Raw genomic sequence first — 23,346 nt, 5'->3', positions numbered from 1 at the left:
TCAAAGGCATCTCCAATTTAACTTATCACAAAACAATTCTGATATCCTGTTCTTGTAGCTCAAGGAAGCTCAGCTGGACAGGCTAGAACGACCGACACATCCGGGCCCTCTCTCCACCCTGGCCTAGCTTGGGCTCCTTCAGACCTTGGCTTTGGCAGGATTCCTAGAAGGCGAACCCCAGGAAACAAGCCCTTCCTAAATCTCTTGAGTTACATCTTATGATGGACCAGTATGAGTTCAGGTCTTTACCACTAGAGCGGGGGAAGCAGTGAAGAAGGGGCCCCCCATGCATGCCTATGTATGGCGAAAGGACTGCCTGGAGATTTCCCACAGCTTGGCAGTTACTTACTCATTTGTAATCAACAAACTTGAGCAAAGCTGCAGTTAGCTGGCAGCTCTGTGGGGCCTGTTGATGTGACCACAACACTCAGCTTTTCCTCCCCAGTGACTTGATGATTCCTCAGCTATTTTGTCCAAACACTTTTTCCTAATGCAATTTCTCCCACCCAGGATTCTCTTTCAGGGCTCTTCAGCAGCTCAAAGCTCCAATGTTCCCAGAAGATTTGAAGTACTTTCTCTACATGTTTAGGTTTCCTGGTGTTTCACAACTTGTACTTGTCCAGACTTTTCCCTTCTTTTGTTCTGTTTCGTAAATTTTCCAGTCCTTTTATTTATGTTCTTTTGCTTTACGTAATCCCTTCCTCGGCTTTCCTTGGGTTATTTTCATGTCATTTTTCTAACTACATGAATTGAACGTTTACTTCATTTTTCATTGTTAGTCATGAATATTACAAGCTATTAAATTTCTTTTTTAATAGATTATTTATCTATTTGAGAACTATTGAGGGAGCGAGAAAGAGTTCACACAAGCAAGCATGGGGTGTTTGTGTGCGCACGCTGCTCAGCAGGGAGCCCAACTCCAGGCCGGATCCCAGGACCCTGAGATCATCATCTGAACCCAAGCCAGACGCTCAACTGACTGAGCCACCCAGGTGTCCCCAAACTACTAACTTTCTAAGTACAGCGCCTTCTACCCATTAAATCCCCATCTCCAGTCACCCAGCTCAGATACACTCACCCTGTAGCTAGCACTGTAATTTACGCACGTTCTTTTTACAACCCATGCTAGTCTTCCAAGCCCGATTTACAGGTGAAATAAGCACTCCGATGTCTGTCTTGAGGTGCCTGGCTGGCTCAGTCAAAAGAGCATGTGACTCTTGATCTCAGGCCTGTGAGTTCAAACCCCATCTTCTGTGGAGGGATCACTAAAAAAAGTAAATTAATTAATCTTTAAAAATGTCTGTCTTGTGTTTCTCTTCCTGGGATATTTGAACATTCTGTTCTACAGCTTCCCCCTAGCCTGTGCACCCCCCCCCCCAATTCAATACTTCTAGCAAATGCCATTTCTTCAAAGTAAAGCACAGGTTAGTACCTGACCTGAAACAGCCTCCCTCCACCCTTCACACGTTCTATCTTATTTTGTTTATAGCACTATCTCAAATTATTTCCTTCATTGATTTGCTTCCTTGTGATGATCTGCCTCCACGGCCACGCGTTCATCTTCAAGAACAGGCATCTTTGTCCTGTTGAACACCGCATTCCCGAGGCTTCTCAGAGTACCTGGCGCGTCCCGGCAGGAGGAAGTATTTGTGGACTCGGTGCATTGCGGAAAGCAAATAATGCAGCTCGTGGAGGCACCAGCACTTCCAGACTCTGCTGAGGAAAGGCCAAGGCTGCTTTAGAATCTGAAAGTGTGATCCTGGGAGGGAAGAGGCACCGCTCCGTGGATGTGACTGGGGGCGCCTCCTGCGACCAGGGGAGGAAAGGATCACAGTCGCCCACTGTGATTCGACCCAGATGCAAACGTACCCCGCAGAGCCGCGTGCGCGCGGGAGGAGCGGGAGGAGCGGGAGGAGAGGTCGCCCCGCAGCCCGGGGGCCGGGAAGGGCGGGCTGGGGGGAGGCGGGGACAGTCCGGTGACCCGGGATTGGCGGCGAGGGCGGGGGGGGCACGCGGGGGCGCCGGGGCGGGCGGGGTGGACCCGAGCGAGGCGGGGGCCTGCAGGGGGCGCCGGGGGGGCGCAGGCGGGGCTCGCGGAGGCGGCGGCGAGGGGCGCGCGGCGGGGGCGCCGGGTCTCCGCGGGGCTGGCGCCGGGGCGGGCGGGGCGGGCGGGGCGGCCGCGGGGGCCGCCGCCTCACTTCCGGGAGCGCCCGGGCGCCGCGCCCGCCCCCTGCGCGCAGCGCTGTCCGCCCGCCGCCCCGCACGGCGCAGCCCCGCGAGCGCGCAGCCAGGCCGGAGCCCCCGCGCGCGGCCCGGCTCCCTGCGGCCATGGGGGCGTCCGCGCGGCTGCTGCGCGCCGTGATCATGGGGGCGCCGGGCTCCGGCAAGGGCACCGTGTCGTCGCGCATCACCAAGCACTTCGCGCTGAAGCACCTCTCCAGCGGAGACCTGCTCCGGGACAACATGCTTCGGGGCACAGGTGGGAGCCCGGGCGGGGGTGAGCGGGAGGGGAGGCGGGCCCCGGGGTGCGGGTCCTGGGGAGGCGGGCCCCGGGGTGCGGGAGGGGAGGCGGGGCCCCGGGGTGCGGGTCCTGGGGAGGCGGGGCCCCGGGGTGCGGGTCCTGGGGAGGCGGGGCCCCGGGGTGCGGGTCCTGGGGAGGCGGGGCCCCGGGGTGCGGGTCCTGGGGAGGCGGGCCCCGGGGTGCGGGAGGGGAGGCGGGGCCCCGGGGTGCGGGTCCTGGGGAGGCGGGGCCCCGGGGAGCGGGAGCGGGAGGGGAGGCGGGGCCCCGGGGTGCGGGTCCTCGGATGCAGGTCCGGGGGTGCGGCCGCCGCATCCCTTTCCCGCCCCCACCCCCCCCAGGAGAGACCTCAGGCAGTTGAGCAATTGCGCCCTGAGAGCTCCAGGCCCCGGGGCAGCTTTGAGCGGGTTGTCGGTTGCCGTCCGAGAGTTAGGACAGGTTCGAAGTTCAGAGATTAGGGTGAGAGGCGCGTCCCGGTCCGGGCGCTGCTGCTCCCGTAGGAACCGCGGCCTCTGCTCCGCGCCCCCTTTCACCCGGAGAGTTGAATTTTGACCTGAAGGTTTCGCTCTTCCTTTTTTTCTCTTCCTTCCTGCTTGCTTGCTTGCTTTCTTTTTTTTTTTCCTTTTTACTTCCTTCCCTTTCTCTTTCTTTTTTCTAACTTCCTTTCTCTCTCTCTCTCTCTCTCTCTCTTTTTTTTTTTCCGGTTAAACTCTGGGATTTTCTGGTTCCAGCCTTTCTCCCAAATCTGAAGGCCGGCTATTATTTATGCTTGTTGCACTCACAAAATTGGCTTAGATCTTTGATACCCCAGGGATTTCTTAGACAGGAAAGCTATTCTTATGAATCTGAAAGATTGTTTTGTTTATCATGCCAGATAAATTTTTATAACTCAGCACCAACTCCAAGTCAACAGTTTCTATACTTTACAATGTATAAGTTTTGTTATGCAAATTATATCTTAAGAAAGCTGTTTAAAAAAAAAGAAAGCTGTTTTTTTTTTAATTAAAAAAAAAATTAATTTGTACACCTAACGTGAGGCTTGAACTCACAGCCCTAGACCAGAAATAGAGTCTCAGGCTCTACCGGCTGAGCCACCCAGGGCCCCAAGGGAGCGATTTTTAAAAAATCAACAGATGAGTTTTTTTTTTTTCTCCCCTCAAAGGTGTTGACCTTTATTTTCCAAAACAGAACTCGTTTTGAATCTCCTTTTATTTATTTTTTTTTTAAATTTTTATTTATTTATGATAGTCACAGAGAGAGAGAGAGAGAGAGAGGCAGAGACACAGGCAGAGGGAGAAGCAGGCTCCATGCACCGAGAGCCCGACGTGGGATTCGATCCCAGGTCTCCAGGATCGCGCCCTGGGCCAAAGGCAGGCGCCAAACCGCTGCGCCACCCAGGGATCCCTTGAATCTCCTTTTAAAAAAATTACAGCAGTAATTGTACAGGGTAAGAAAAGGATTGGAAAAAGGACAGAAGTACATGAAATGAAAAGTAAAGCCAACTCTCTCATTCCCTGCCTCAGTCTCATTCTTCATAGGGGAAGACCTTGGGTTCCCTTTTAGAAATGTGTATTTGTGTACAAACACACACACACACACACACACACAGCCCTTATTTTATGCAATATGCAGTCATACAATGTATTTATGTGTTGTGCACCAGCACATTTTCACTTTATATCTACGATATATTTCCACATCAGAACATAAAAACCCATTTCATTTTTTTTTAATTTTTTTTAATTTTTTATTTATTTATGATAGTCACAGAGAGAGAGAGAGAGACAGAGGCAGAGACATAGGCAGAGGGAGAAGCAGGCTCCATGCACCGGGAGCCCGACGTGGGATTCGATCCCGGGTCTCCAGGATCGCGCCCTGGGCCAAAGGCAAGCGCCAAACCACTGCGCCACCCAGGGATCCCAAAACCCATTTCATTTTGCTCATGTTTGTATAGGTGTCTATTAGCTGAATCTAGATCATCTCGAGGTGGGATTGTCTGTTTCAAAATATAAGTGGAGGGATCCCTGGGTGGCGCAGCGGTTTAGCGCTTGCCTTTGGCCCAGGGCGCGATCCTGGAGACCCGGGATCGAATCCCACGTCGGGCTCCGGGTGCATGGAGCCTGCTTCTCTCTCTGCCTGTGTCTCTGCCCCTCTCTCTCCGTCTCTCCTTGTGACTATCATAAATAAATAAATTTAAAAAACAAAACAAAACAAAATATAAGTGGAAAACAGAACCGCCTCCATGTTTCTTGGATTTCTTTCCCTCCAGCAGCTAGTCTGGCAAATTACCGCTTTTATTTTTCTCTTCTAACATTGATGTTTTTTTTTAAAAAAAATACAGTGTTTTGTCTTTTAGTTACCACTTCTTCAAAAGGTTAAATTGTTTGGCTTGGTTGCTAAACGATCTTGATGCAACATACTTAAGTAGTTAGGTAACAAATAGCCTCCACCTGGTGGGGGGTAAGGTTACCCAAAGTGGGAAGGGGTAGTAAAGAATGTGTCAGGGATTCTCTGAAAAATAATTGAGCAGTGAGGTATAACCTAGGGGTTAAAGAAACTTTTGGCAGAGTAAGGTTCCGTACATTTGTGAAAATATAAAACATTTTAAAAATTAAATCTGAAGCCAATTAAGTAGGCCTTTTTTTCAGAATTGAGAAACAATGCTGTTTATCCTTAACATCCCCGGACCAGTCTGCTGTTCTCTTTCTGGCTCCATGTGGAGAAAGAGAGAGGAGAGCATCCCTGGAAACGGGAGTCCAGCTCGCCTGCCAGTTCCTTCTTTAAAGGTCTTTTAAGACGGCAGTTCTTTAACAGAAAACAGAGAATAGACCTTAGGGGAGGTGTCAGGAGATTGTTATTACAGGTGTTCTGTATCTCAGGACTAAGAAAATAGTCTCAATAAATATTTTTCTCTTCTAACATTTTTCTCTTCTGTTTTTTTTTTTTTTTTTTAAGTGGAATTGGCTATTTCCCACAGGATCTGAGCCAAAAAAGAGGTGTAGTCTTTTATTAAACCCAGTGTTATGTTTTCTGATACTAAAAGCATATTTATTATAAAGGAAGAAATACATATGAGAATAATATAAAAAAGAATTAAAATACTAATTTTAATTAGAAACAAAGAATTATAATTAACTTTTTAGTGCCTTATATGCTTTTTTCTTTGTCTTTTCTCCATTGCATTTGTATGTATTTGCAAAATTGTTGCATTCTAAGTGTTTGCTCATATACTGTTTTTTCCTCACTTGTGAGCATGTCGACACATCAAGAAGCAGTCTTGAATGAAAAACTGAAAAAAAAAAAAAAAAGAAGCAGTCTTGAAAATGATATTTAATTTTAGCATTTTCCTGTCTTTGGACATTTATGTTGTTAACCATTCTTTCCTGTAATAAATAATGCTATGACTGTCTTTGTTTATGAACATTTGGCAGCAATATGAAATCCTTAGTTTAGAATTCTCTGTAATGTGGGACTGTCAAATATTGCTGCAGAAGGAGAGTACCGGTTTACTCTCAAACCACTATTTCATGAGGGTGCTGTGTTTTATAACCTAGAGCTGTATTTTATAGCCAAAGTTTAAAACCAATCCAGAGAAGGCGCCTGGGTGGCTCAGCCTGTTAAGCGTCTGCCTTCCAGTTCTGGTCAAGATCCTAGGGTCCTGGGATCAAGCCCTGCGGGCTCCCTGCTCAGCAGGGAGCCTGCTTCTCCCTCTGCCCTTCCCTCTGTTTGTACTCTTTCTTTCAAATGAATAAATGTAATCTTTTTAAAAATAAATCAACCTAAAAAAAAAAAAATCAATCCAGAGTATGTGATTAGACACAGGACACCCTGGGCAACCTGTTGACAGAGTAATGGTGGCTCAGCACGGACCTGAGTCAAGAGCTGGATGATCCTTAGACATTAGGCCAGCCCTCTAGATTAAAGAAAGATAAGAAACTGAGCTCAGGAGAGGTTGAAGAACCTGCTCATTTATAAACAGCAGTTACCGGGAGACCAGGGTGAATGCTCAGGTCTCCCTAGTTAAATACTTTTCCTTCTGCAGTGTTGATGTTCATGAGATCATTCTAGGGGGGCACAATTTTTTAATCTATTTTCTTCAAAGGATATTTGAAAAGCAACAAATACACCAAACCTTTAATCTTGTGAGCATTATAATTTGTTAATTTAAAAATCTGAATCCCGGGGGCACCTGGGTGACTCTGGTTGAGCGTCTGCCTTCGGCGTAGGTCGTGATCCTGGGGTCCTAGGACCGAGTCCCTCATGGGGCTCCCCGCAGGGAGCCTGCTTCTCCCTCTGCCTGTGTTCCTGCCTCTCTCTGTGTCTCTCTCATGAATAAATGAATAAAATCTTAAAAAAAAAATAAAAAGCTGGATCCCTTTAAAGAATGGTATGCAGTAACTAATAGTCTGGCTGGGGCAGAAATTGTGAGGTTGCCGAGGGATTGCCCAAATTTTGAGAAACTGCCTTGTGGCTTAGTGCTTCTCAAAGATGGAACCCTGCCCTAGATGGCTGATCCTTCTGAATGTCATTTGTGCTCATCTGTATGTTGGGGGAGCTGAACTCAGTAGATAATCTTCTGTGTCTCCGTCAGCTCCCAAGATTCTCTAACAAAACTTTTATTATGGCCACCTGTGCAGCACAGATGCACCTATTTAGAATGATGTTGACAGTAGGGACAATTATTTTTGTAATGGCAAAAAAATAAATAAAAACCCACCCCACACCCGAATTTATAAGAGGCAATACATTTACATGGTTTGAAATTCCAGAAACTATAAAAGGGCATTCAGTCAAAAAAATCCTTCATGTATATGCAACCAAGTGTTTACCTGTTCTTCCCTCTTTATCTTACACAAATGACAGCAAATGGTAATACTGCCCTGTACCTTTGATAATAGTGCTTTTTGTAAAGATTGCCTCATTTTTGACAGTTTTATTGAGATCTAATTCATATGCCATATAACTCACTTGAAGTTTACAATTATTATTTTTTTAAGATTTTCTTTATTTATTTGAGAGTGAGAGAGATCACAGAAGGAGAGGGAGAAGCATGCAGGGAGCATGATGCGGGACTCAATCCCAGGACCACCCTGAGATCATGATCTGACCTGAAGACAGACACTTCACTGAAGAAGCCACCCAGGTGCCCCTAAAGTTTACAATTTAATGGACTTTAGGATATGCATGGAGTTGTGCAACCGCTACCACAGTCAATTTTAGGACATTTTCATGACCCCCCCCCCAAAGAAAACTCATACCTACTAGCAATCAATCTCCATTTACTTATTTATTTGTTTAGCATGGGGCTTGAACTCAGAACCCTGAGATCAAGAGTCAGTCACTTAATGGCCTGACCACCCATCAAGGTGCCCGCCCGGATCAGCGTTAATTGGTATAGATCATTGTTAGGGATAAATGAAGAAGGTTATTAGATTATGCACAGGGCTATCTATTTACAAAATTTTAAAAATTTGGAAGTTTTTAAGATTATCAGTTTTAAGAACTATTTACTCTGGGTAGTGACAGGATTATGAGAGGCTTTTTCCTTTTGTTTTGCTTATCCAGCATTTCTTTCTTTCTTTCTTTCTTTCTTTCTTTCTTTCTTTCTTTCTTTCTTTCTCTTTCTTTCCTTCCTTCCTTCCTTCCTTCCTTCCTTCCTTCCTTCTCTTTCTCTTTCTTTCTTTCTTTCTTTCTTTCTTTCTTTCTTTCTTTCTTCTTTCTTTCTTCTTTCTTTCAATTTTATTTATTTATTTATGAGAGACACAGAGAGAGAGAGAGGCAGAGACACAGAAGAGGGAGAAGTAGGCTCCCTGCAGGGAGCTTGATGTGGGACTCTGTCCCAGGACCCCGGGATCACGACTTGAGCCAAAGACAGAAACTCAACTGCTGAGTCACGCAGGCGTCTCGCTTACCCAGCATTTTTAAATCTTTCCTTTAAAAAACTCTGGGAAATGAACAAGGGATAGTGGAAGAGGAGGTGGGCGGGGGATTGGGGTGACTGGGTGATGGGCACTGATGGGGGCACTTGGCTGGATGAGCACTGGGTGTTATGCTATATGTTGGCAAATTGAACTCCACTTAAAAAAAATAAATTAAAAATAGTTGTTGGGGGCAACCCTGGTGGTTCAGCGGTTTAGCGCTACCTACAGCCCAGGGCGCTAAAAATAACTAGTGAAAAAAATCTGTTGAGATATAATTCATATACCATAAAAATTAGCCCCTTTAAAGTATCTAATTCAGTGTTTTTAGTATATCCAGAGCTGTGTAACCATCACCACAGTCAATTTTGGGTATTTCTATTGGGGTGCTTGGGTGGTTTGGTTGGTTAAACATCTGACTCTTGGTTTTAGTTTAAGGTCATGATCTCAGGGTTGTGAGATGAAGCCTTTAGTTAGGCTCTGTGTTCAGTGTGAATCTGCTTGGGATTCTCCCTCTGCCCTTCCTTCCCCCAAATAAATAAATACAATCTTTTAAAAATCTGTAATTTTATCACCCCAAAAAGAAACCCTTTCACAGGAACAGTCACTCTTCATTTTCCCCATGGCTCCCAGCTGGAGGCAACCACTAATCTTGCTTCTCTCCCTACAGATTTCCATATTCTAAATATTTCATACAAATGGAATGATACAGTATGTGGTCTTTTGTGTCTGTGGCTTCTTTCGCTTAATGTTTTCAAGTTCTTATACTTTGTAACATCAGTACTTCATTTCTTTTTATGGCTGAATAATGTAATTTTATGTGGATCTATCACATTTTATTTATCCATTCATCACTTGGCGGACGTTTGAGTTTTCCATTTTCGGCTATTGTGAATAATGTTGCTTTGAACACTCATTTATAAGTTTTTGTATAGATGTCTCTCTTAATTTCTCTTGGATGTTTGTATGTGTGTGTGTGTTTGTTCATCCAATTGGTAGGTAAGATGGTAACTCTATTTTATTTTATTTTATTTATTTATTTTATTTTTAAAAAGATTTATTTATTTTTTTTATTTATGATAGACACAGAGAGAGAGAGAGAGAGGCAGAGACACAGGAGGAGGGAGAAGCAGGCTCCATACCAGGAGGCCGACGTGGGACTCGATCCTGGGACTCCAGGATCGCGCCCTGGGCCAAAGGCAGGTGCTAAACCACTCAGCCACCCAGGGATCCCCTATTTTTTTAAAATTTATTTTTATTTTTATTTTTTTGGTAACTCTTTTTAACATTTGAAAACTGCCACAGTATTTTTCCATTTGGCTACAGCATTTAAAACCTTACTAGCAATATAGGAGGGTTTCAGTTTCTCAGCATTCTTGTCAACACTTGTTATTATCAGCCTCTTTGACTACAGTCATCCTGGTGGGTGTGAAATGGTATCTCATTGTGGTTTCCATTTGTATTTCCTTAATGACTAACCATGTTGAGCATCTTTCCATGTGCTCATTGGGTTTTTGTTTATCTTTTTATATTCGGATCCTTTTTCCATTTAAAAAAATGGATTGTCTTTTTATTGTGTATGAATTATGTCTTTTATTGTTGTAAGAATTCTTTAGATATTCAGAATACAAGTTCCTTATGAGATACAGGATTTACAAACATTTTTTTTCATTCAGCGAATTGTCTTTTCACTTTTGTGGTGCTCTTTGAAGGATAAAGTTTTTTTAATTTTAACGAATCCAGTTTTTTTTTTTGGTTGATTGTATTTTTGGCTTCATGTCTAAGAAACCACCGCCTGATGAAGAGTCATGAAGATTTATGCCTATGTTTTAAGAGTTTTGTAGTTTTAGCTCAAACCTCTAGGTCTGATTGATGCTACTTTTTGTATATGCTGTGAGGTAGAGGTCCAACTTTATTCTCTTGTTATTGGATATTCAGTTTTCCCAGCACCATTTGTTAAAAAGATTATTCTTTCCCCTGTTGAATTGTCTTGGTATTCTTGTTGAAAACCAATTGATGGTAAGGGTAAAGGGTAATTTCTGGAGTCTCATTTCTGTTCCGTTAATCTGTAGGTCTATTGCTTTTTTTTTTTTTTAAGTTTATTTTTTTATTTTTTTAAAGATTTTATTTTATTTATTCATAGAGACAGACAGAGAGAGAGAGAGAGAGTGAGAGTGAGGCAGAGACACAGGCAGAGGGAGAAGCAGGCACCACACAGAGAGCCTGATGTGGGACTCGATCCCGGGTCTCCAGGATCACGCCCTGGGCTGCAGGCGGCGCTAAACTCCTGCGCCACCGGGGCTGCCCGGTCTATTGCTTTTTTAAAAAAATATTTATTTATTCATGAGAGACACAGACATAGAGAGGCAGAGACACAGGCAGAGAGAGAAGCAGGCTCCATGCAGGGAGCCTGATGTGGGTGCAAAGATGCAACTGGGATTTCGATAGGAGTGCATTAAATCTGTTAGGCATTTTTGGAGACAGATTCTCTTAATATTAATTTTTTAAAAAATATTTTATTTATTTATTCATGAGAGACAGAGAGGCAGAGACACAGGCAGAGGGAGAAGCAGGTTCCATGCAGGGAGCCCAATGTGGGACTCGATCCTGGGTCTCCAGGATCATGCCCTGGGCCAAAGGCAAAGCTGAGCCACCCAGGAATCACCTCAGGGTATCTTTTCTTAATGCTATTCTTACACTGATGAAATTAAAAATGTTAAAAATTAGTCTCATCCTCTCAATCCATTTGATGTTATTGGTTGAGGGCTTACAAGAGGGTTTGGCCTGAAGAGTAAGAGGTGGGGGAAGGGGGTAATGCCAGTTTTAGGAACTTAGCCTTGAAGTAATACAAGTTTTTACATTTTTTCCCCCAAACACTGTGGATGAGGCTGACTTCTGCTTCTCCAGATCAGTGGTCAAAACCTGGTCAGAGCAACAGAGAGGTGTACACATACCAAGTATGTGCAGCTTTATAGCAGGTTACCTTATTGAAAGGTTCCTGAGTGCTGGCCCTTGGAACCAGGTCTTCTTCCAGATGCAGTTTGTAAACCCTGGCCATAAACCTGTCAATCCCGTGCAGTTAATGTGCTTAGTGAAAATCTAAAACTTTGTGAATATGACAATTTAGAATCTGTTCTGAAGTCAGAGTGGCAGTTTATACCAAGAATTATGGAAAGAGTCATATGCCTTAACCTTTTAATCTGAATCCCAGGAGGTTATCCATCAGAAATAATTAAAAAGAAAAAAAAAAGAAGAAAAGAAACGGTATTAAGATCTTGAAAAGCAGCAGTGGTAGGGCAAAACCAAGACCAATTTAGATAATTTGTTTTTTTTTTTAATTTTTTATTTTTTATTATTATTATTATTTTTATTTTATTTTTTATTTTTTATTTTTTTTAATTTTTATTTTTTAAAGATTTTATTTAATCTTGAGAAACAGAGAGAGAGAGAGATCAGAGAGAGAGAGAGAGAGGCAGAGACACAGGCAGAGGGAGGAGCAGGCTCCATGCAGGGAGCCCGATGTGAGACTCGATCTTGGGACTCGATCCTGGAACTCCAGGATCACACCCTGGGCCAAAGGCAGGTGCTAAACCGCTGAGCCACCTAGGCATCCCCCAATTTAGATAATTTAAATGTCCAAGAGTCCTGTGATAATGTTTTATATATCAAACTTGGGTATATGTCGATGGAGTGTGATAGAGTTAATAAAAAAATGACTGCATAAAGTCACTGGTAAATACTTACAAAATAATGCTAAGTGAAAAAAGAACATAAAACTATACATACACTGGCTGGCTCAGTCAGTAGAGTGCACGACTCTTGATCTTGGGATTGTGAGCTCAAGCTCCATGTCTGGTGTGGAGCTTTCTTTAAGAAAAAGAAAACAAAAACAACGGGTTCCCTGGTGGCCTGGCGGTTTAGCGCCTCCTTCGGCCCAGGGCGTGATCCTGGAGTCCTGGGGTTGAGTCCCACGTCCGGCTCCCTGCATGGAGCCTGCTTCTCCCTCTGCCTGTGTCTCTGCCTCTCTCTCTGTGTGTCTCTCATGAATAAATAAATAAAAAATATTAAAAACAATAACAACAAAAAAAACCCAAAACGTATATACACGCAGATTATAATGGTATTACAGTTCCAAATGTAAACAGTATAGTTTGTTGGAAATGACCAGCAAATTAAAATATTGATGTGTAAAAATGATACCAGTTTGTGAGTAATACTTTTAAATTGTTCATCAGTTCTTTTCTGGAGTGTTTAGTAAAATGTAATATGAACACTGCTAAATCTGGTCAAAAGCTGAACTGGGACAGCAAGTGTCTATTTTAGAGGATTAGAAGAATCTCTACAGTAACAGAGCAAGCACTTACATTGAGCCACTTAGAAATAATGACTATTACAAGTTCTTGTTTAAAAAAGAAAACTCTTGGGACATCTGAATGGCTCAGCGGTTGAGCTTCTGCCTTTGGCTCAGGTCCTGATCCTGGGGTCCTGGGATCGAGTTCCACATTGGGCTCCCCGCAGGGAGCCTGCTTCTCCCTCTGCCTGTGTCTCTGCCTCCTCTCTGTGTCTTTATTTATTTATTTATTTATTTATTTATTTATTTATTTATGATAGTCACAGAGAGAGAGAGAGAGGCAGAGACATAGGCAGAGGGAGAAGCAGGCTCCATGCACTGGGAGCCCGACATGGGATTCGATCCCGGGTCTCCAGGATCATGCCCTGGGCCAAAGGCAGGCGCTAAACCGCTGTGCCACCCAGGGATTCCATCTCTTTGTGTCTTTCATGAATAAATAAATTTTTTAAATCTTAAAAAATTTTCTATTATTCTGTATTTTTTTCTGATAGAAAATTTACAAAATATAGAGCAGTGCAGATATATTGAAAAATCACATATCACACAGAGATGACTGCTGTTAATGAAGGTGTCTATAGCTTTCTATGATTTTTTTTGTCTCTACATTTGCACTTATGTATTTTTATATAATGGAGACGTTGAAGTAGGTATAGATTATTTTGTAACTTCTCTGTTAATTGCAAGAGTTGACAACGCACATTTTCATATAAGGGTGCTATCCGGAGTTGCTCTCTGGGCTAGTGGCTTCCTAGGGGCCTGGAATGGGATAAAATAAATGTGCTTGCTGACAAGTTTTTTTTCTTTCTTCTGTGCTGTAGAAATTGGTGTGTTAGCCAAGACTTTCATTGACCAAGGGAAGCTTATCCCGGATGATGTCATGACTAGGCTGGCCCTTCATGAGCTGAAAAACCTCACCCAATATAGCTGGCTATTGGATGGTAAGGCGTGTTAGGAGCATTTCACCTGCCCAGAATGACGAGCGTGGCCAGAGGAGGAGCATTTTGTGGCTACAGACACACAGCTGGTGGGCAGGGGCCCGAGTGCTGTCATTCACCACACTGAGGCCTTGGGGTAGTCCTCTCCTCTAGGCCTGCTTCTTCATCTGAAGGGAAAGACAAAAGCATGATTATTTCTATGCTCCCTTCAGATGTGACCGGTTCCTTCATCCTCCTTTGAGAATATTTTATGAGGAGGAGGAAGGAAGGGTAGAAAGTGATTCTCATTCAGCTATAAACTTTCCCCAGCTAGAGGTGTGGCGGGATCTTTGAGGATAGGTTGGTTTTTAGTTTTTGGAGAGAGAAAGAGAGGTATTTATTTTAAGGAATTGGCTCACATGATAATGAAGGCTGACAGGTCCCAAGATCTTCAGGGTGACTGATGGGTGGTCTGGCTCATCTGAAGACCAGCAGGCTTACAGCCCAGGAAGAACTGGCTTCAGATTGAGTTGGAGGCAGGAAAAAGCTAATGTCTCAGCTCTGGGCAGTCAAGCAGGAGGAACTCCCCCTTACTGGGGGGATGGTCAGCCTTTTCCATCCGTCCAAGGCTTCAGTGGGTTAGATGAGGCCCACCCATATCAGGAAGACAATCTACTTTACTCAGTCTCCTGATTTAAATGTTACTCTCATTCCAAAACAGTCTCACAGACACACCCCAAATAATGTTTGACCAGTGTCCAGGCTCCCCATGGGTCCAGGCAATTTGTCACATAAAATTAACCACCATCATGGTCGTCCTACAGCTGTGATCAGCCTGCCTGATATTACTGCTTTTTTCCAGATTATTCAACATGAACTAATTCTCTTCCTCCTTCGACCCACCCGCCCTCCCTTTATTCTTTTTTTTTTTTTTTTTTTTTAATTTATAAAGGTTTTCCAAGGACACTTCCACAGGCAGAAGCCCTGGACGGAGCTTATCAGATAGACACAGTGATCAATCTGAACGTGCCCTTCGAAGTCATTAAGCAGCGTCTCACCGCGCGCTGGATTCATCCGGCCAGCGGCCGAGTCTACAACATCGAATTCAACCCTCCCAAAACCGTGGTGAGTAGTGGGATGGCACAGACCGTCTCTGATCCCTCTCATCCACACAGACCTAAGCTTTGTGACGCCTGTTCCTGAGGGAATGTTCTCGGCTCCCATTGAGCCCTGTGCATCCACCCAGCTTGCTGGTAAAGGAAACCCCTTGGGAACAATGGGCGTCTGTGACTCCTGCACAAGCATTTGCCATTTCCTGCTTGGTGCTGGGGAGGATGTTAGGAGTGGGGGTAAGAAGGATTAGAGACCACTTTGGCTTATTTAGGGAGTTGCAGTTGGGGTTCCCAGGCTGTCCCTGAATCCTTTTGTATATGAAATTACTGAGAGGCTGCTTAGAAATCCTTTTACTCTAAGGCCCGATACGGGAGATGATACTGCATGGCCATGGTCTGTGTTTGGGTTTGACTCTGTTTACTTAAAAAGCATGCTGTTGTGCTTGCTGCTGGCACAGAGAGGCTTAAGAATCACTGGACTGCTTATAAAGATCTGCTTCAGAGGTGAGATGTCTGACACCAGCCTCTGGTGACACCTGTTTAGGGCATTGATGACCTGACAGGGGAGCCTCTCATTCAGCGGGATGATGACAAGCCAGAGACGGTTGTCAAGAGACTCAAGGCTTATGAAGTCCAAACACAGCCGGTCCTGGAATATTACCGGTGAGTTTGTCGCTTTTCAGAACGTGCCTGATGTGATGAAACACTAAGTCAGTGTTTGACTGCCCCTGCTTTACAGCTGAACTGCAAAAATACCAGAAGAGTCAATTCAAATTGATTTGATGGGTAGAGATGTATTAGTGTGTATGACAGGGAAGTCCAGAAGGCAGGCTGGGCTTTGGCACCACGGGGTTTGATCAGAATTCGTATTGGCTGTGTCCTTAGACCCCTGCATGTTGCACAGAGTTGCCAGGAATGGGCAGGGCATCCTCTTTCATGGGGGGCGGAGGGGTCAGCTTCCCCCAAGTGAACAGAAGCCCCACGTGTTACCAAGATGACACCACATTGAACGGCTGCTGTGGTCAGGGGACGCTTTGCACTGTTTTAGGCCTTGTTCCTGCCCATTCGGGAGCTGGGAGCGGGCCAGTGACACCCGAGCTCTGCTGTCAGGAAGAGGGAGGGCCGCACTGAGTGCTGGGGGCACGAGTCTCATGATGCTCACTCCCTGGGCCATTAGAGGACATACGGAGGCCTCAGATGGCAGCCTGTCCTCAGGTCATTTACTTGGCCGATAGTCTTGAAGAGCTTGTGTTCGAACACAATTTTATTTGTTCCTTAGGGAATTCATATCCATGACAGGTACTGGAGCTGTCCTGAATAAATATAAGACTCGGGCTAAGGAACAGTGCAGTCCCCGTACTCGGTGTTTCCCCTCTGGTCATGCAGGAGTGATTGCATCCCGTTTCCCTTCACATTCACTAGCTGGACGGGGATGCAGTGTCAACACGCGCAGTGCTGCAGTGGGAGCAGATTCTGGAACCCGACTGCCTGAGTTCAAATCCCAACTCATTGTTGATTAACTTGGTCTTATTTATTTATTTTTTATTTGAGAGAGAGAGTGTGTGTGTGACAGTGAGCACACAAGCAGGGAGAGAGCAAAGCAGGTTCACTGCTGAGCAGGGAGGCCAACACGGGGCTTGATCCTAGGATCCTGGGACCATGACCTGAGCCGAAGGCAGATGCTTAACTGACTGAGCCACCCAGGCACCCCTATTACCTTGGTCTTAACTTCTTGCTTAAGAATAGAGGGTGGGCAGAGTGCGTTACTATGAGTGACTCCCAGAGTTGTGTCTGACACAGAGTGAATGCAGTATCATCACTGGCTGCTCCTGGTGGTGGTGTGCTGGGGTCGGTTTGTAGTGACCTCTGAAGCCATAGTCTCCAAGCTGTTCTAAAGTAGTACTTTCTGAATGGGGAAATGACAAGGGAGTTGGCAATTCACTTTCTACGGTAGCTGGTACCATAACTCTGTGGTTTATGGAATGAGCTTGGCTCTTCAGGTTACCAGCTGTGTGCGTGGCTCCTTTGCGCCACAAACTCTTCATGCATTGAGTCAGAGCAATATTGAGTAGTACCTACTGTATATGGCTGTGAAGGGGATTGCGAGAATCCGCATAAAGCCTTACTGCAGCCCTGGCACTAATAAATCACTCGATGAGAGTTGCTGTTACTATTCTGCTGACACTGTGCTGGGCGCTGGTCTACATAGGTCAAGGCCTGGCCCCAGGCAATCACACCTGCTCTCTGTGGGTGAGGTAGATAGCGGGGTAAATTGTAGTTTCCATACAACACGATATGCTTCTATCAGTCAGGAACCTAATTCAAGCTAACTTCAGCAAAAGGGGAATTTGTTCTAACTACAAAGTCCAAAGGTCAATCCTGGGTCCAGGCATTCAGATAGCACCACAGGGCCTGGGTCACGTTCAGCTCCACTTTTCTGCGTTGGCTTCAATCTCAGGTGGGCTGCCCCCGTGTGAGCCCCTCAGCACCCGAGCTTGTCTCCTACCAGTTCAGCTACTGACCAGAAAAAAGAATTTTACCACAAGTCCTGGAGTCGGATCCAATTATCTCTGATCACGTCCATCCTGGAAGCTGGGGAGTGACTCCACTCCCAAACCAAAACTCATGGACTGAGTGTGGTGAAGATGATGTTTTCCAAACGGGGGTTTTGTTATTCACTCAAAAGTAACCAGAAGGGAGAACGCACAGTTGTTGGGCTGATAAAAACAGTGTGAGGCCCCTTCACAGAGGTGACCACCTAATGCAGCAGCAGGAGGGGGGTAACTTACTTCTGTCCAAATGTGGGAGGGGGGGGCGTGTTGGGACGACTGCAGAGAGGAAGCCTAGAATCTGGGTCCCTGTCTTAGGAGATACCCTAGTCTTTTATTTATTTTTAAAGATTTTATTTATTTACGGGACACACACACACACACACAGAGAGAGAGAGAGAGAGAGAGGCAGAGACACAGCAGAGGGAGAAGCAGGCTCCATACAGGGAGCCCGATGTGGGACTTGATCCCAGGACTCCAGGATCACGCCCTGGGCTGACGGATGTGCTAACCCGCGGAGCCACCGGGGCTGCCCCTAGTCTTTTATATTTTTAAAGATTTTATTCATTAGAGAGCATGAGCAGGCGGAGGGGCAGAGGGAGAGGAAGAAGCAGATTCCCTGCTGAGCAGGGAGCCTGACGTGGGGGCTCATCCCAGGACCCCAAGATCATGACCTGAGCTGGAGACACCCTGTGTTTCCAGGCTTCCAGCTTTTGCTACCTCTTGCAGTTAACTGGAGCTGTTCCTTCTAAACTCCAGCACTGGACCTCAGGTTGGACTTAACCAAACCCAGAAAGTAGTGGTATTTGCAACTTCAGTGGTAATCAGCATTATTATTTTAAAATACTGACAGTTGTATTGTTTTTAAATTGCTTTCAGCAGCGATTAGGTCTGTGTTAACAAACAATACGAAGTTCTCACTCTTTAGAGGACCTAGAGGTGAGGCTGGTTTTATTACAGAGAAATTAAAATGACAAATATGTGACCAAGGTACAGCTCTAGGATTGTCTAGGTGCCTGCACTTGTACCCTCAATTATTAACTCACTTGTGATACCGGCTTGATCTTAAAGTGGCTCTTCAAGTGGAGGGCTCTTCAAACCCTCACACAGCAGTTAGGAACCTTGTTCTCTTGAAAGCTTGACAAGATGCCTGTGAATTTGGGGTGTGTGTGTGTTTCTGATATGTAGAGAATACAGCATTTTTACATAGTGGCCCTGCTTAGCAGATGTTTCTTAGCAAAAAATTCCATGGAACTTTTTTTTTTTTTTAAACGATTTTATTTATTTATGAGAGAGAGTACAGATGTGGGGTAGGAGCAGAGGGAGATGGACAAGCAGAGTCCGTGCTGAGCAGGGAGCCTGATGCAGGACTCGATCTCATGGCTCCCAGATCATGACTTGAGCCGAAACCAAGAGTCAGATGCTTATTGGACTAAGCCACCCGGGTGCCCCAACAATAGGAGTTACTAGTCTTAATTCTGGGAAATTTTATGAGATATCAAGAGAGCAATGCTTTTGCCCTCGGGAAGCTTTTGAAAATCAAGTGAAAGGTTGCAGAGGTAGGACTGATTCTGTTTTTAGAAAGAAGCCAGAGTTCCTCAGTTGCTCTTCTGCAGACTAAAAGACACTGTGTGTGAATTAGGGGAGGAGGGGATCTGGAGGGTGGTGTGTGTGTTTTGAAAAGCAGCCCTGGGATTCTGATCCTGCTCACTGCCTTACTCCCAGGAGTAAACAGAGATTGGCTGCCGGTGTGGGGGCATGCCAGACAAATCTGGGGGAGAAAGACAATGAAAACACTTTTTGTTACCATTTCCCCCCACATTCAAAAAGGATAGCATAAGAGGAAAAAAAATAAACCCAGGCAAAAAGAAGGAAGCATAATCAAGTATTAGGAAGTAGTTTTGCAAGTGATTAAGTAGACTGAGAGCCCCTTGGGTGTCTGACATGCCCCATGTTTGGAAGCCTACTACCAGTTTAGTGATCTGGGCTGTTAACCTTACTTTCTAACACATTGTTTTATCAGTAAAACAAGGAATCTGAACTTTAGAAAGGATTACGTGAGCTATTATATTTAAGACACTGAGCACATGCTCAGTAAGTGCTATGGTTTTTCAAGTGGCCATTTCTGTAAGCCAGAAGACACAACTGAAACTAAAATCTAGGTGTACCAACGCCATACCAATGTCTTTCTCTCTTGATCACAGACTTTATTGAAACCCCTAAATCTGCATTTTTTTTAAAGTCAACTCTCCTTCCACCCCCCATGTGGACGGAGACTGAGTTGTATGCTGCACCCACTGAAACCAGCCAGGCACCCCTCATATCATCATCTTTTAAGAATCACTTTGAAAACCCTCATCAGGGGGCACCTGGGTGGCTCAGTGGTTGAGCGTCTGCCTTTGGCCCAGGGCGTGATCCTGGGGTTCTGGGATCGAGTCCCACATCGGGCTCCCTGCAGGGAGTCTGCTTCTCCTTCTGCCTGTGTCTCTGCCTATCTCTATGTGTCTCATGAATAAATAAGTAAAATATTGAAGAAAAAAAAAAAAAAAGAAAAACCTCATCAGGAATGAGTCAGAAGTTTTTTTTTTTTTTTTGGTCATCTTTAGGAAAAAGGGAGTATTGGAAACCTTCTCTGGAACAGAAACCAACAAGATCTGGCCCCATGTGTATGCTTTCCTACAAACAAAAGTTCCACAAATAAACCAGAAAGCATCAGTTACTCCATGAGGAAAAGTGTACATCACCAGTAAGATGAGCAGACTCCTCGCCTGTGCATTTAGAAGCTCCGTGTTCTGAGACTGGCATGTATGAATTCTTTGAAAATTATATTAGTTTCACTTCCACTGATTTCATTCTGGAAATTAAGAATGGGCCAAATGAGTCTGATACTAAGATTCATCTTTTTGTCTACCCAGGGTATCTTCTATGGGTATGTAATTTAAAAACATCAGGTGTCCTAATTAAAAGAGCAATTGGTAGTAATATTAACTTTTGTTCAGAAGAGTAAGTGGTTGATAAAAATTTTTCTTATTCTTTGGAGAAGCTAAAAAAACATTTCCATGTCACTCGGTAAAGTATTTCATCAGAGAAATGTGTTGTAGACTGATGCCAAAACCCAGCATCGTTAGTACTGTGGTACATGGTTTTGTGAAACATATCAAATTCTAGAAAACAAGCCACCAGATATGCAGATTAGTTTCAGGATGCAAATTCACTGTTGCCTTTACACTAAGAAACTTAAAAACTTAACCGTATATGCTGTATTTATTATGTCATAAACAAACTTTCAGTTTATTCAGAATTTTCAGTCTGCTATAAAATTGTGTTAAATTAGCATATAGGAAAATATTACTTTCCTATGACAGGTTTTGAGAACATGTGTATTGAAAAAAATGATTTATTAGAAATTGACATTGGAAGTTCTTACAAAAGCACTGAGGTTGAATTATCAACAGAAAATGTAATTAGTCTTGTGTTTTCAGATTATTACTCAGGTTAAGAAGCATAAGTATGTGCTTTAGGATCTACTTGCCAGGTTCTCTTTTTGATCATTATGTAAAATTTGCTGTGATGAGTGACAAATTAAAATAAAAGCAAACCCATGGCCCTACATAAAAGCAAGCATACTGGGTCCTCAGGAAGTAGAAATAGATCAGTTATGCCTGGGGAGAATTTCCCTGACACGCTTAACAATCATAATTAGTAAACAATCAAAATTAGTAAACTAATCAAATTAGTAGCAATTAAAAGGATTTACATGAGAGGTTAAAAAGGACCAGGAAGGTAACTGAGTTTGTTGAAGGACTTTATTCCTAGTGTAAGCGGTGGGCAGCTGCTGGCTTTCCTTGCCACCGTCAGCAGGGCAAGAACTCCACCTGTGTGTGTAGCCTGAGTAGCCCTTTAAAAGCGAAGAGAATTTGATTTCTTCGTAGGGTAACAAGGATGCGTGCTTATGTCCTGTGGCCTGGCACGAAGAGTGGGGGCGATGAGAGGTGGATGAAAAAAATCAGCTACATCTTCAGTGGGATATTTACTCTTACTTGGTGCTAAATCAGATGCAATGAGTCCTGGTACAACCTGTTATGAACTGCCTTTGAACACTGGCCTGTTATCCCAGGCACTCAAAATATAAATGCCAGCAAGTGGTTCTTCGTGTATTTTTGTGGGAAAAAACTTTTCTTTTGATTTTTAAAAATTCAGTGATCTTTCAGAATGGACCAAGGCTTTTAAAAAGGATTGCAGGACACATTTAATTCTTTACAAAACTTTCTGTAATGCCTTATTTGAATGTATTATGTGCTTTCTAAAACTGTGGTGAACTACTAAGCTTATGAATAATTACTGGCTTTCCTGGCATACATGACTCTTAATGTACTACAATAAAATTAAGTTCTAGAACTGTGGGTATCCCTGTCTCCATTATTTCACATGGTCCACTCCATCCCATGTTCTGTTCTGCTGCCCCGAGGTCTCACGAGTTTCTGAACTGGGGACTGTTTTCTAGTAACTGATGACAGTAATAGGCTGGGTGCATTTCAAGCTATATCTGCTGTAGGGCTGCAGGCAGGCATGCTGCCCTTCTTACACTTAAGATTTGAAAATCAAGGGATCCCTGGGTGGCGCAGCGGTTTGGCGCCTGCCTTTGGCCCAGGGCGCGATCCTGGAGACCCGGGATCGAATCCCACATCAGGCTCCTGGTGCATGGAGCCTGCTTCTCCCTCTGCCTGTGTCTCTGCCTCTCTCTCTCTCTCTCTGTGACTATCATAAATAAAAAAAATAAAAAAAATAAAAAAAAATAAAAAGATTTGAAAATCAAGAAGAGGGGTAGAAGAACATGGCTTTGAAAATTAGGGCTTCTTCCCTATGTCCGCTCCCTCCCCATCCCCAAAATACTTCACCCAAAGTTTTGGACACACATCCATTACTTTGGGAAACACTATTATTTTTTCCCTTAATTAAAGCAGATAAAGAGAACCTGCTTTAAGCAGAATGAGCTGGTGTCATGGGCCATCCCGATGAAGCCTGTCACTGCCTAGCCACAGGGAAATACGTCTAGCGCCAAGTGCCATGGCTAGAAGACACCCCCTTAGTTGAAGGCTAAGGAGAACAGTACCTCCACCCAGTACCCTACTTTCCAGAGTCCCACTGTTACTTTGGTACACTTTCCATAAGCAGAATGTGCTGTGGGAAATGCAACATGGCAGTACCATCCACAAATAATAGATTACATACTCACTCAAATTTCTAAACCCCAGCCCACTTTTGCCCCAGATACTTATAATGGCTTTCCAGCAAAATATTTTAGGCACTTCATAGTTTGTGACAAAACTTACCTGAGTCACGGTAATTACCAACCGTAGGTTAAATCACTGTAATGCCTGCAACCAATGGCAAGAATAAACTTAGATTTTAAAACATGGAAGTTGTGTCTTCTCGTTGACAAAAGAAATAGCTTTCTTAATTTTGCAACTCAAGATCTGATTTTTGAAAGCTACTAGTTTAAAAGTCTTAAAACATAGTAAAAGCCAATATGCTTTATAGAGTGCATACCCCACACTACCTAAGTTTTGTTGTTGTTTTTTTTTTGTAAACAAATGATCATGTGTAAAGTAAAGTTAAACTGTTATGCCAAATTGCACTTGGGAAGGATTTTACCAAAGTAAATCAATTTGGTGAGGTTTCATAGTTTACCAAGGGACTCTTTTAAGTGTTTGAAGAGGATCATGTGGGTTTAAGAAACCAAGTGAAAGATGCAATAATTTTTTTTTATCCTTTTTTCATACTCAGAGAAAACGTGAAGTCTAATTCTTCAAGGCTTATGAGAATGGCTTCGACTTCATCATTAGATGCCAAGCAATTCATAATCAACTTTTACTCATTTTTGTAACTGCCTTCCATCACCTTAAGTAGTAAATAAGCAAATACGTATTCCATGAATCCGCTTCTCAGAAACCTGTGAAATGGTACACAATATCTATTAGATG

The 23,346-nt window shown here is 44.1% G+C and overlaps 1 protein-coding gene across 1 annotated transcript; it reads left to right on the top strand.

Annotated features, from left to right (window-relative positions):
- Positions 1-2,210: 2,210 nt before the first annotated feature.
- Positions 2,211-21,760, top strand: AK3 (adenylate kinase 3). The gene is made up of 5 exons (XM_041744858.1): positions 2,211-2,479; positions 13,606-13,725; positions 14,654-14,826; positions 15,358-15,476; positions 19,969-21,760. Exons 1-5 carry the CDS (start codon positions 2,329-2,331, stop codon positions 20,087-20,089), a joined length of 684 nt encoding a protein of 227 aa, XP_041600792.1. The 5' UTR covers positions 2,211-2,328; the 3' UTR covers positions 20,090-21,760.
- The last annotated feature ends 1,586 nt before the right edge of the window (positions 21,761-23,346 follow it).

This window comes from Vulpes lagopus, chromosome 2 (genome assembly GCF_018345385.1).
Source record: "Vulpes lagopus strain Blue_001 chromosome 2, ASM1834538v1, whole genome shotgun sequence".
Classification (NCBI taxonomy): Eukaryota; Metazoa; Chordata; class Mammalia; order Carnivora; family Canidae; genus Vulpes; species Vulpes lagopus.
Note: the sequence above shows the minus strand (reverse complement) of the source record. Positions and strands in the feature narration are given on the sequence as shown.

What these genes read in the sequence shown, in the direction of transcription:
- AK3 (XM_041744858.1), top strand. Translation starts at nt 2,329, where the DNA reads ATGGGGGCGTCCGCGCGGCTGCTGCGCGCCGTGATCATGGGGGCGCCG. An exon ending in ATATAGCTGGCTATTGGATG is followed by an intron (nt 13,726 to 14,653) that starts GTAAGGCGTGTT and finishes TAATTTATAAAG; the next exon opens with GTTTTCCAAGGACACTTCCA. An exon ending in TCAACCCTCCCAAAACCGTG is followed by an intron (nt 14,827 to 15,357) that starts GTGAGTAGTGGG and finishes ACACCTGTTTAG; the next exon opens with GGCATTGATGACCTGACAGG.